Here is a 14,047-nt window from a genome sequence, read left to right on the forward strand (position 1 = left end):
TCTTAAATGTCAGAATTTTTTCGAAACTAATCATCTTCCCATTTGTGTAGGGTACCACATGATCGCCATGGTCCACCATTGACTTTCTTTTTTTGTTTTTGGTTTTTAGATTGCAAGAATTAGGTTTATTGTAAATATACTTGTTTGAGATACACTCTTCTGCTAGCAGCCACCTTTGTTTTTGTTATTTAAAACCTTTTGTTCTCGAGGAATTCTAACCATTTACCACTCAGTTTTGTATTCGTCATTGGGCAACTCACACTCGTATTCGCCACCATCGAATTGCAATAATGAAGTGCACTACAATTGTCGGATCGATGTTATTAATTTCAACAACATTCCAAAGCTTTGGAAATGGAGCAAAAATTCTATCTATTTTTGGATATCCCGGACCATCGCAATATTTTTTCATATCACCTCTGCTGAAAGGTTTGGCGAAAAAGGGTCATGAAGTTGTTTCAATTTCCACATTCCCACAATCAGAACCAGTGGCAAATTTTCGAGATATTGGCGTAATGGAAAATTCGAAATTATTTGAGAGTAAGTAATGTTAAAATGTTAGAGTATCTATCGAAAAAAAAACATTCAAAGGGGTATGAGTATTTTTTCCATAGAAAACAAAAAATAATTCTGAGGGACTGATTCATTTTTCTATAGGCAAAAAAATCTATAGAAAAGAAAACTGAGGAATATTGTTTTAGAAAAAAGTGGTACTCAGTGACTGAGAATTGTTTTTCCATAGAAAAAGGTCCTCTGTGACTGAGATTTGTTGAATTCATTGACTGATGATTTTTTTCTATAGAAAAAAGTCTGAGGAATTATTTTCTAATTAAAATTTTTGAATAGAAAACAATCCTCCTTAGTGACTGGCAATAACTGTTAATTTTGTTTCTATAGAAAAAGTCTTCCTCAATGACTGATGAGTTTTTTCTGAGAGCAAATTCATTTGTGGAATAAAATATCCTCAATAACTGAGGATTTATTCATCATTTTACTCGTTCTTTTTTCAGAAATGCTCACCGATTTTGCTGCTGGTTCTAAACAGTCCTATTTCTCTGAGTTTATGAATTGGGCTCGAACCGGTAAGGCAATGGTCACAAATATTCTCGAAAATCCCGAAGTAAAGAAAATGATGGCGGAAGAAAAATTTGATCTACTTATTGTAGAAATATTTTTCTCAGAAGCTTTATTGGGTTTGGGAGAATACTTCAAGGCACCAGTTATTACGGTATCCACCTTCGGTACTGTTAACTTCATGGATTATTTAGTACAAAATCCATCACCATTATCATATATACCCCATCTTGCCGTGCCATACGGTAATCATATGTCCCTAATGGAAAGAATGCATAATGTGATAATGCAAACATTGGATGACTTAAATTTCCATTATCGCATGATGCCACTGCAAGAGGAGCTGTATCGGAAATATTTCCCCCAAGCCACCTTGACTTTGGATGAGGCGCGTAAAAATGTATCCTTGGTGTTGCTGAATGACCACTTCAGCCTGCGTTCCGCCCGGCCATATGTACCCAATATGATTGAGGTTGGTGGATTGCACATAAAACATCAACCCGATCCATTGCCTCAGGAGTTGCAAGAGTTATTGGATAAATCGGGACAGGATGTTATTTACTTCTCGCTGGGTTCCAATGTTAAAAGTAAAGATTTATCAAAAGAAAATATACAAATGTTCTTGGACACATTTCGGAATTTAAAATATACCATATTGTGGAAATTTGAAAATGACACACTGCCAAATAAACCGAAGAATGTCATAATTCGGAAATGGTATCCTCAACCATCGGTATTGGCTCATCCCAAGGTTAAATTGTTCATTTCGCATGGTGGTTATTTAAGTACCACGGAAACAATATTTCATGGTAAACCAATTCTCGGCATACCTCTACTGGGAGATCAATTTATGAATGTTAAGAATGCTGTAAATGCAGGATATGCCTTAAGTCTTAGCCTGGAGCAGGTTACATCCGAATCCCTAAAGAAAACTATTTTGGAACTCTTAACAAATCCCATATATACACGGAATGTGCAGCGCCGCTCCAAACAGTTTAGAGATACCCCACTGACACCTTTGGAAACTGCCATCTATTGGGTGGAATATGTGTTGCGTCATGAAGGAGCTGTTCATATGCGTAATGCCGGTGTTGATTTGAATTTCATTCAATATCATAATATTGATGTTTATTTAATATTGTTGACGGGTTTTTTTGCTGCTTTAAAATTGTTAATTGTTTTTGTATGTTTAGTGAAAAAGACGTTGGTAAATCCTGATCATAATGATGGGAAATCGAGAAAAGCTAAAATAAATTGAAATATTGTATCGAATCAGTGTTTTATTTGGAAAAAAGTCGTCCACAGTTACTGATAACTTTTTTAATAGCAAAATGTCTTCATACTTTATGGATGATTTTTTTCTGTAGAGAAAAGATTTCCTCAGTTACTGAAAAAAATTCTTCCTCAGTTATTGAGGACTTTTTTTCCATAGAAAAGTCTTTCTCAGTTACTGAGGAATTTTTTTCTATAGAAAAAAGTCTCTTTCAGTTACTGAGGATTTTTTGTCCAATGCTATAATCGATGCTGAGATGTTTTTGTTTTGTTTGTGTAAAAATCGAAGCTTTAATGGATGTTGTTGAATACCCCCTCCACCGAGAGGGTATCTATACACCCCATGAATGCAGTACTCACTGTGGAATCCATTCATGTTAATCCAAATCCATAGATTAGCTTTCTCATTCTATTTTATATGTATGTGTGTATGTGAAAAAAGTCATCAAAAGAAATTATGGACCATAAATGAAAAGCTAACTAATTTTCCTTATACTCGAGTTGAGTGGACATTATTTCCGTTTTTATAACCATAATCGTTTTGCGTGATATTAGCCTTGTTCAAGAAGAAATTACACAGACAATTTTTTATATTTATTTAGGTTATAAAGAGGCACTGTCATAATCATCGTAAAGGCTGTAAGTGCTATTACGTCTGATCATCTGCTGTGATGGGTGGGTATTAGTTAATCATCTAAATTCGTGTTGACCGTGAAATCGTTTAGTGAAAAAAAAGATTTAATATTTGATTTAACTGTTTAGTAGATTTCATCTATTTTTTTGTAATTAAAAATGAAAAGAAAAACAACAAAATACGCTTGGATTGTGTCCAGAAAAGTTCTCCATACCCTTGACCTTAATTTTTTTTACCATATTTCCTTAAATGTTAGATTGACAAAAATCCAGATATATTTTCATTGATGTTGTGAACAAGAAAATGGGATTTAATACCATTACAACTACAACTAGAACAATTTCATCATAATCGTAAACATGACTAAAAGGATAACCATAACCTATGTAAACGCCCCCGCACCTTTGCAACAAACCTCCCAACTAAACCATAAAACAAAGTCAGTCGGTAAATATTGTATTTGTTTGTGTGTGGAAAAGTCTTTTTACTCTTTGCCCGAAGTTTATTTTATTATACCAAAAGATTGTGTAAATATTTTGTTGAATATTGTTATTGCTGTTGTTGTCGATGCTACTGCTGATTTTGCTTAAATGAAAAACCAAACCCACACACTCACATAAACATATTGGCATATATGTGGTGTATATTTACCTTTTTACTATGGCAACACTCATCATGGCTGTAAAAAGGGCCTAAAGACATCTATAAAAATCTGGCTAAATTAAATAGTAAATGATGGTGAATATAGGCGGCGGGGGAGTGGGGGTTGCTGTTAAAACCGCACATAAAACTCTTGCTAATTAAAACTAACTATGGTTGGTCGGTCGTACGGTTGGTAGGTCGTTTGCCGAAATGTTGAGGCATTTGTTAATTGAAATAAGTGATATTAGTTTTGTGTGAGTGAGTATGTGTGTGTGTGCACAATTGTGTTTTCTGACTTTTGATTTACGAAATAAAAATTGGAAAATCTAAAATTGCTTGCAGTAACCCACATGAGATTATTTGTTCTATTATTAGAAAAGTCATTTAAATGTCAGTCATATTGCTATGTGGAATATTACTGTGACGAAGGCGAAGGAAGTCAAGGCACGTGGGGTTGCAACTATTATATGTTTCCTGGGTGTAATCATTAGTTTGTGCGTATGCCATTGAACGTCAATATAATTTTGCAATATGTAGGACAAGGATATAAAAATGTACTCAGGATGAAAATAATATTCAGTGTCTGAGGAATATGTTTTTATAGGCTACTTTCTCAGCCATTGAGTAAAATTGTTACTCAGTAAAAAATAATTCTTATGTACTTAAAGAACCTTTTTGGGATTTAAAAAATATTTTGAAGGGCATTTAAGGCGAGGATTTTTAAAAAATATTTTTGAAGGACCCAGACAAGGCAGGGCTTTTTGAAGAATATTTTTTTAACGACCAACACAAGGCGTGGATTTCTTAAAAAATATGTTTTCAAGGACCAACACAACGCGTGGATTTCTTAAAGGATATGTTTCTCAAGGCGTCGATTTTTTAGAGAATATTTTTAAGAAGGACCAACACAAGGCGTGGATTTTTTAAAGAATATTTTTGAGAAAGACCAACACACGGCGTGAATTTTTTAAAGATTATTTTTGAGAAGGACCAACACACGGCGTGGATTTTTTAAAGAATATTTTTTCAAAGACCAAAACAAGGCGTGGAATTTTTAAAGAATATTTTTTCAAGGACCAACACAAGTCGAGGATGTTTTTAAAGAATATTTTTTCTAGGAATTTTTCAAGGACCAACACAAGGCGAGGATTGTTTTAAAGAATATTTTCGAAAGCAAATAGAAGTATATTTTTTTAATGAATATTGTGTGTATTTTGTCATGTGTAGTATTTTTATACCCTACACAACTATGTTGTCAGGGTATTATAGCTTTGTGCAGCCCAACAAGTTTGTAACGCCGCAAAATATTGGTCCTAGACCCACCTTCAAGTATACCGATCGTAATTTCTCGACTAGCTGAGTCGATCTAGACATGTGTGTCCTTCCGTCCGTCCATTATAATTTGTAAACGCGATGCAGGCCACAGCTATGGACCAATCTTCACCAAATTTTGCATGTAGGATGGGTTCTGGCCAATGAAGACCCCTATTGTTTTTGGAAAAGATCAGTTTATATTTCGGGGATGAAATGGACCAAATACTTAATTTTTTCCGTTTTTCTGGTCGCTCCAGAGGCCGCAATTATGGCCGGAACATCGCGAATTTTTACATGGAGAACGGGATCGGGCTAAGGAATAAGCATACCTGTTTTGATAAAGATTGGTCAATATTTAGCGTGTCAAATGGACCCTGATTTATGTGTGAAAAATTACAAAATGTGTATTCTATGGCCTATATATTTGCCCCTGAAGAACATAGACCAGATTAGTTGATAGTATATCCAAGAGGAGTGGCTGACCTTTAAATTGATACCAATTATATGGTCGTATGTACTCAGATGTGGGAGTTACACTTACATATTCGCCGGAGTTGTTTACGTACCGAGATATTATTTAGTAACCCAATACCACAATACAGGGCGGAAATATAGCGCTGATCGCTTCGAAATTTTCCATGAGGTACCAGGTAAGGTCAAGGACAACGCCGGACAATTTTCGGTAATGATCAGATAATAATTATGGGATGAAGTGAATCGAAAACTTAATGTTTTTTGTTTTTTTATTTTAAGTCGATCTATAGGCCACAATTATAAGTCGAACATCACAACGCAACTCACGGTGAAGGGAATCTGGACAAGTAATTAGCCCGTCTAATATTAGTAATATTCGGAATATATGTAAGGAGGAGGTGCTATTGATCTCTAATCGGGCAAGCGGGTGTAAATAGCACGAAATATCAGCAAATATCAGAAAGTTAGAGTTCCATGGTAGTTGTGTAGGGTATCGTATGGTCGGCCCGTCCGACTATACTGCTCCGCTCACTGGTTTCAAGAATATTTTATGTATTTTTCCAAGTGTAGTATGTTTTAAAGAACGCTTAATTTTTGAATTTTTAGTAGAATTTCTATTAGCAAAATATACAAAACTTCAAAGTCAAATAAAATTCTTTTATCATTATATAGGAGATGATCCAATTTGTGAAGTCAACATACGTTTCACATGAAACGTAAACGCTTAATTTCAAAAGCAATGGTATTGTCGGCCTGTCTACCATTTGTATTTGGGCTTACCTTTTTATCAAATTCTAATCACATTTAGTTCAATTTCAATTAGACTACAAATAATAATGAATCGAAATGAAGCTATTGTGTTGAAAGTAATTACAGGGTGTAAATGGAGGCAGTTTTTGGTATAACATGTGGTGATGTGTTTTAAAAAAATCCGAACTTTTGTTTTCAAAAAAAGTCATTCAAAAAAATTCTACAAAATCTTTATTTTTGGTAGTCTCTATTTGTACGTATTTCCTACCCAGTGGCCAACTTAATGCTCCCTCTTAAAAACAACAAAACACAAATTTTCCCACAGATAACTAGCTTTGTTTGCTGTGCGGTATTCAATCTGCATATTTATTCTAAAAATTGATTGAGTGGTTTCGTCGTTATTGGTTTGTGGCATTCAAAGCGTTTAAGCGGTGCCTAGGCCGATGGTGGCAAATTCAAACATTAACTAATCGATGATGATGTTAATTTAATAGTTGACCACAATTAAAATGGTGAATATTTGGTGTAATTCCACAAAACTAGGCGGAGGCCTGCAGAGATTGTGGTTAGGATTTTGGATTTTGAAGTAGAATACCAATACAAATGACCTAAACAAACACATACATACAATGAAAGCAGTGTGTGTGTGTGTGTGTGTGTGTGAGGATTTCGTGATATAAATAACAACACATTGAGACTTGTGAGGAATTCGGAGAAAACTATAATTAAATGAAAATTATTTTTAATTGTGAACAATTCTTGATTTTTGCAATTTCAAAAGTTTTTTTCCTGGGAACATTTATCCTGAAATGATCTCAATTGCTTCCTATTTGCCATGGATAAATAAAAAATGTCATAATTATATAAAACACATTCATCAGCTGCACGAGCCGTCCTATTTATTTTCTAAATAAGTCAAGATTTCTTATTTATGTTGAATTTCAAGTAGTTTGCATTAGAATTTTCATGTCCTGCCTTTTTGGAATTTCTATTTACCAACAAAAAAACATCGAGAACCTTATACAAATAGCCATTTTTCCAAAATTGGTATTCTGCGGCCCAAGTATATTTTTAAATTGGCAAATAAGCAAAACCAGCCATCAGTTCACCAGTCAGTCTGCTTTACATTATAATTTCAAATGAATAATAAATAATATGGCACAAAATTCAAATGACTGGCTGGCCGGCCAAGTCGACTGTCATTTGCTACGCAGCTAATTTCATTGGAATAAGGGTCATAAATTAATTTTTCATTATCAGAGTGTATTTGTTCATCTCTCTTCACCGTGGAGTTCTCAGCTGCATGGCCAGTGGTATCGTTTTTTATATTCCAAAAAATGTGTCACTTTTTATGGCTATTCCTTTGGTGCTTCAGATCCCACTCTGTCCACTTCGTCTTCTCCTTCTTCATCATCTACTTGTGTTGCCTTCATCTCTGGCGTTCAAGTAATTTATGCTTCATTGAGTTCTTTATTATTTATCAGTGGCACATTATCAGGAAAACACTGCAAAGTCAGCCGCACCGCTGCTTAAGATTTTAATTAAAGTGAAAGTACTTTGAATTTCGTTGTTTCTGAGTGCGGGAGTACAGGTGAATAACGATGGTGAATGGTATTGGTTGGAGTTGGGTAAATAGCTACTCTGCTTTATTACTCTTCTCATGACGCTGTTGACTTTGTTGTTCTTCTATGCCAATGAAATAGCCCTGCTGCCTAACGTTGAATATGCAAAATCATTTTATTTAATTAACATTAAAATACAAGTTCATTCAGTTGATTAGAGGCACAGGTTTTTGTGTCTCTTAAAGTAAATAGGTCAAGTGGTAGCACAGTGGTTTGGAAACAATTCTTTAAAAAATCCAGGCCTTTTGGTGGCCCTTGAAAAAAAATCTTTGTAAAATCTACGCCTTTTGCTATTCCTTGAAAAAATGCACTGCTTGTTTTAGTTCTTGAAAAATATTCTTTACAAATGCAGGCATTGTAATTGTCCATTGAAAAAAAATATTATTTAAATTCCATTTGCTGGTCCTTGTAAAAAAAATCAAACTTTTTGTTGGTCCTTGAACAAAATTTTTATAAAACGCAAACGCTGTATTGATCCATCGAAAAAATGTATTTAAAAACCAGTGAGCGGAGCAGTATAGTCGGACGGAGTTCTAACTTTCTAAAAAAGTTTATTCCGAGCCTGGGAAATATTTCGTGACATTTGCACACTCTTGCCCGATTAGAGTTCAACAGCACATCTTCCATATACTGACATATTTTCCGAATATTACTAATATTCAGTACAGCCCTTCTTATTACTTGTCCAGATTGACTTCAGCGTGCGTTGTATGGTGATGATCGGCTTATAACTGTGACCTATATATCGATTCGAAAAATTGCAAAAAATTAAGTTCTCGGTCCACTTCATCCCAAAATTATTATCTGATCATCACCGAAAATTACAAGCGCTGTCCGTGACCATAACAGGAACCACATGGAACATTTCAAATCGAGCAGCGTTATATTTCCGCCCTCTAGTGTGGTAAGGGTTACTAAATAATATCTGAATATGAAAGCACCTGTAAATGTTTAAGTGTAACAGCCTGTTTTTGTAAAATTCCAAACGAACGAATTCGAGTGACTTACGACCAAACCTTTATTTATGTTTATAAAGTTTTTCTGATTCAAAACAAAAATAAATGACATATTTTTCAAAACCAAGGAGTTTGGTCGTAAGTCACTCGATTTCGTTCGTTTGGAATTTTACAAAAACAGGCTGTAACACCGACATCCGAGAACATACGACAATATAATTGGTATCAATTTAAAGGTCAGTCACTCCTCTTGAATATACTATCAACTTCTCGGGTCTATGTCCTTTAGGAGTAAATATATACGCCATAGAATCCAAATTTTGTCATTTTTCACACAAAAGTCAGGGTCAATTTGACCCACTAAGTATTGACCGATCTTTATCAAAACAGGCATGTTTATTCTTTGGCCCGATCCCCTTCTCCATGTAAAATTTCACGATGTTTGGGCCATAAATGCGGCGTCTGGAGCGACCAGAAAAACCGACAAACATTTAGTATTTGGTCCATTTCATCCCCTAAATATTAACCGATCTTTACCAAAAACAAAAAACAGTTATAAGCCGATCATCAGCATACCATACATTGACTAGAACCCATCCTACATGCAAAATTTCGTGAAGATTGTTCCATAACTGTGGCCTGTATCGAGTTTACAAATTATAATGGACGGACGGACAGACACACATGTCTAGATCGACTCAGCTAGACGATATATGACGATCGGTATACTTAAAGATGGGTCTAGGACCAATATTTCGCCACGTTACAAACTCTTGGGGCTGCACAAAGCTATAATGCCCTGACAACATAGTTGTGTAGGGTATAAATACACGCTTTCTGTTCGTCCTGTAAAAAATCTTAAAAAAATCAGGTCTTTTGTTGGTCTTTTAAAAAAAGTATATAAAAAATCCAAGACTTTTGCTGGTTCTTGTTGGTCATTGAAAACATCTTTTAAAAAACGAAGCCTTTTGCTTGTCCTTGAAAAAAAATCTTTAAAGAAACGGAGTCCTTTGCTTGTCCTTGAAAAAAATTCTTTAAAAAGTTCTTACCTTTTGCTGATACTTTAAAGCAAAAGTCATTAAAAAATCAAGGACTTGTACGGCATTTACATTAGAACTTTTTACCGGGTTAACCTACTTTATGAGGATTTATTTGGCATATATTCAAAGGAATTGAAAATTTAAACCCACTGGGTTAACCAAATCCGGTTAAATGTAAACGACCTTTTGTACTGGTTCTTTCAAAAAAAAAAAAATAAATAAATAAATAAAAATCCAATACATCGGCATTTTTTAAAAAATATACGCCTTTTTGTTCCCTGAAAAAAATCTTCAAAAAAGGCTGTAGTCATTGTAATCCTGTTAAAACACGTAAAAAATAAAAGAAAACTCACATTTGTTAAAATTGGGGTTTGTTGTAGACGTAAAAAATATATTTTTTAAAGACTAAAATAAATGTTAAAAAATGTTGGGACAAAAATCTTTGAAAAATTTACGCCATTGTGTTGACCCTTAAAAATATTCTTTAATAAGTCCAGGCCTTGTGTTGGTCATTCAAAAAATATCCTTTAAAAATCTACGCATTGTGTCCCTGAATTTTTTTCTTTAATAAATCGAGGCCTTTGAAAAAAAAATATTCTTTAAAATAATCCACACCTTTTGTTGGCTCATGAATTCTTTTCAGAGTCAGTCAGATCCATTGGCTCTTTAAAATATTTATTTAAAAAAAATACACTCTTTTATCCCAGCCTTTTGTGCGTTTGATTTTTGTTTTAAATCGTCCTTAAAAAATCTAAGCTTTTTTGCTGGTCCGTGAAAAACAATTATTTTAAAAATCCACGCCTTGTGTTGGTTCTTTGAAGAAATATTTTTTTTAATTCAAGCTTTTTTGGGTCGTTAAAAAAATCCGTGACTTGTGTAGGCCCTTGAAAAAAATCTTTTAAAACTCAGCCTTTTGTTGGTATTTTCAAATAAAATACTTTAAAAAAATCAAAGCATTGTTTTTGGTCCTTGATCATGAAAGCAGGGCAGCGTCGCTGCTTAATCGCTCATGCAAAAAAAGTATTTTGTTCTCTTTCGAAACACTGTACATTCCCCATTAACTGTATTTTTCGAATAGAACGTCCACAGAGGAAAAATTTTATTTAGTATTTTTTTTTTATTTGGACACGATAAATTACTTAAATTTTTGTCATTGAGATTTCTGCGGCGTTTGTCATTGTTTGTCTTCATAACGATATAAATAAATTATATTCAGGGTTTTTTAAGGAACACCGACGAAATTTGTATTAGTTCTATAGTTGTAATGAATGGCTGATGACTGATAAGAAATCTCTATGGTTATTTTAAGAATAAAATAAGATTTTATTCGTATCGTAAGCAAAATTTTTAATTAACTCAGACTCAGAGTTTCTAATAGATATCATTATGTGAGGGAGATGCCTAAATTCTGCCCGATATATTTCATTACCGTGAGGTTCGATTTCTTTCTTTCACGATACCCTTAGAAGGCGGAATGATTACAGCAGATGGCTAAATCGTCTTAGAATCGTTGCCAATAGGGGTCTTATTTGGCCAGAACCCATTCTACATGCAACATTTTAAGACGATTGGTCCATAACTGTGGCCTGTATCGTGTTTACAAATTATAATGGACAGGCGGACGGACACACATGTCTAGATCGATTTAGCTAGTCGAGACATAACGAACGGTACACATAAAGGTGGGTCTAGAACCAATATTTGTCGAAATTGCAAGCTCTTGGGTATGTACAATGCACTAATATCCGGACAACATAGTCGTGTAGGGTATAAAAGAGGATTTAATTTGAGATTTTGTGGCCTTGAATGGAAAAATATCTTTACTGCAAATATTCGATTAGGTACATTATTTGACATTGCGCCATATTTGCTTTTTCTCACCGAAGTGTGTGTATGTCACTGTGAGTTGGTATTCCGGATTCTTCCTAAGTAAATTTAGTAACAGGCAATTTACAAAACCATAGTCTCCATATGAAGGTCCCAATTATTTTAAGAAATGTTTATGTCACATCCCAAAGGATTGTGTGTACTTGCAATTCTCTAAAAATTAATTCAAAAAAATATTTTTGTTTCTTTGTTAACCCTTTCAGTGTTTTTTTCGAATATATTCAACATTTGAAAGTACTCTTTTTCTTTGCGATTTTCGGTTATCCTATGTATTTGAGGTTTTTGTTTTTGCTGGTTTTTTCCTAAACTCTGTGCCTTTATATGATTTTAAATACAAAATTTTAGATTTTTATTCCGACAAACATTTTTTTTGACACTGAAAGGATTAATACAAATACTAACTACATAATGGCTTTTGTCTGAAATTTAATGGCAGGTAAAATTAAAATCGGCCAAACAATGTTATCAGTAAAATTTAGAAAAAAAAGAAAAACAAAAACAACCAGTTAAGCCTCATTACCTAAAACGCGATAATGTTGGACTTAAACAATCAATCCTTTTGTGTGTGTGTGTGTGTTTGTGAAACAATTCCATTGTTATTGGATCCATTCAAAACCCCTTCCATGTACATACAATTATCCAAAAACTACCCTCCATTCTACGGCATACATTGAGATAAATCAATTTACCCTTTTGTTTCGTTTTTTTTTTTTGCATTTGTGTCGTAGATATGGTCCGTTTTTGCTGAATTTCCATTAATTTTCTCATTCCTCCAGTCATTACAGTTGGTCGGTTGGGTAGAGAAACTACTTCTACAGCTTTGTCGTCATCGGTTGCCTAATTACATTTTATAGATAAAAGTATTAAAGTTGTGTTGAGTCGAAACGGGTTGCATGGCTTCTTCTCCATCTTTTCTGTAGTTGATTTCTCCGTTGCCACAGTGACATTGGCAAAATATCATTTATACCGCACCCCTTGCCATGCCCGCTCCCTTTTTGTGCCTATAGTTACCGGTTGTTTAACATACAGCTTCCAGCTTCTCCTCCACCTCTCTGCTGCAGATTTTATTCATTTTGTAAATGTTTGGAAAATCAGATTAGTTGACATTTAATCGAAATTTTCATTATGGAAGTATCAGCCGGTGTATTGGTGTGTATCTCAGGGTGTGAGTGTGTATGGGTGCTTGTTGGAGTGCGTAAGTGGTTGTTGTTGCCTGTTATGCCATTACTTTACAATTTTTATGACTTCGTAATGGTGTTTGTGTGTATGTGTGTATGTGTGTGTGTGTATAACAACTATAAATGACACTTTATACGACCTCAACATTTTTGCTGCCGTGGTGAATTGGTGATTGGGAAAAATTTGTTTTGCCTGTGTGTTGGCGGCAATGTGTGTGAGTGTTAAGTATTTAAGCATTTTTGGGCACTGTAATCGATTTAGTTTTTATCAACGTTTGCCTTTGTCATTATTTAATTAAAAACTCAGGTAATTTGTTTTCAAAAGTCATTGTCACAACGGGCCAAGGAAGCCTCATCTCATCTCGCCTCGTTGACGTTAAAAAGCTTGGTTTGTAAAATTCGTTACAGTGTTTCTTGTTTTGTTTTGAAATTTTATAGCGATATTTTATGCTTCATAAAAAGGTGATTGAATATTTTTGGGAATTGTATGTGAGTTTCATCCAAATTGGTTGATGAGCATTATCTTTAGAGGTAAATCTTTAAGAAGGTATAAAAAAGATATTCAGAAAGTCCTCCATAAATGGTATATGAAACTATATTATTTAAATAAGTTCAAATAAATTCAACCTATTGATTTTTTTTAATAATCCACGCCTTGGTTTAGTTCTTGATTTTTTTAAATACACGTCTTGTTTTAGTCCTTGAATTTTTTTTAATCTACGCCTTGTTTAAATCCTTGAAATTTTTTAAATAATCCACGCCTTGTTTTAGTCCTTTTTTGTAATAATACGTGCCTTGTTTTAGTCCTTTTTTTTAAATCCAAGCCTTGTGTTGGTATTAAATATTCTTTAAAAAATCGATGCTTACCAAAGGTCCTCGAAAAATATTCTGTAAATAATCCACGCTTACTGAGGTCGGTAAAAGAAAATTTAAAAACCAGTAAGGAAAGTAGTAAAGTCGGACAGGGCCGACTATATGATACCCATCACCACTTTGGGTATATTCTACATATGTATCCTAACAGACGTAGCGTGTTTGTTATATGTCTATATCTGAACCGATTTCAGGAAAACTTGCCAGAGACTAATTTATATTACTTCAGTATCGGCCTAGAGAACATCATTCTAGACTTAATTCAGAACCCTATACCAAAATTCGGGCAAATCGAAATTTGGTGCACCAATTACATAAAATCGGACGAAAA

At 34.1% G+C, this 14,047-nt stretch overlaps 1 protein-coding gene across 1 annotated transcript; it reads left to right on the forward strand.

The window, feature by feature from the left end:
• Nucleotides 1-290: 290 nt before the first annotated feature.
• LOC133328358 (UDP-glucosyltransferase 2-like) lies at nucleotides 291-2,257 on the forward strand (the record flags this gene model as incomplete). The annotated part of the gene is made up of 2 exons (XM_061536929.1): nucleotides 291-540; nucleotides 1,011-2,257. Coding segments are annotated over exons 1-2 (1,497 nt in total), but the record flags the coding sequence as incomplete, so codon positions are not given.
• Between the last annotated feature and the right edge of the window lie 11,790 nt (nucleotides 2,258-14,047).

Source organism: Musca vetustissima, unplaced genomic scaffold, assembly GCF_032173495.1.
Source record: "Musca vetustissima isolate MV318-11 ecotype Yass unplaced genomic scaffold, APGP_CSIRO_Mvet_v1 utg5393, whole genome shotgun sequence".
NCBI classification, from domain to species: domain Eukaryota; kingdom Metazoa; phylum Arthropoda; class Insecta; order Diptera; family Muscidae; genus Musca; species Musca vetustissima.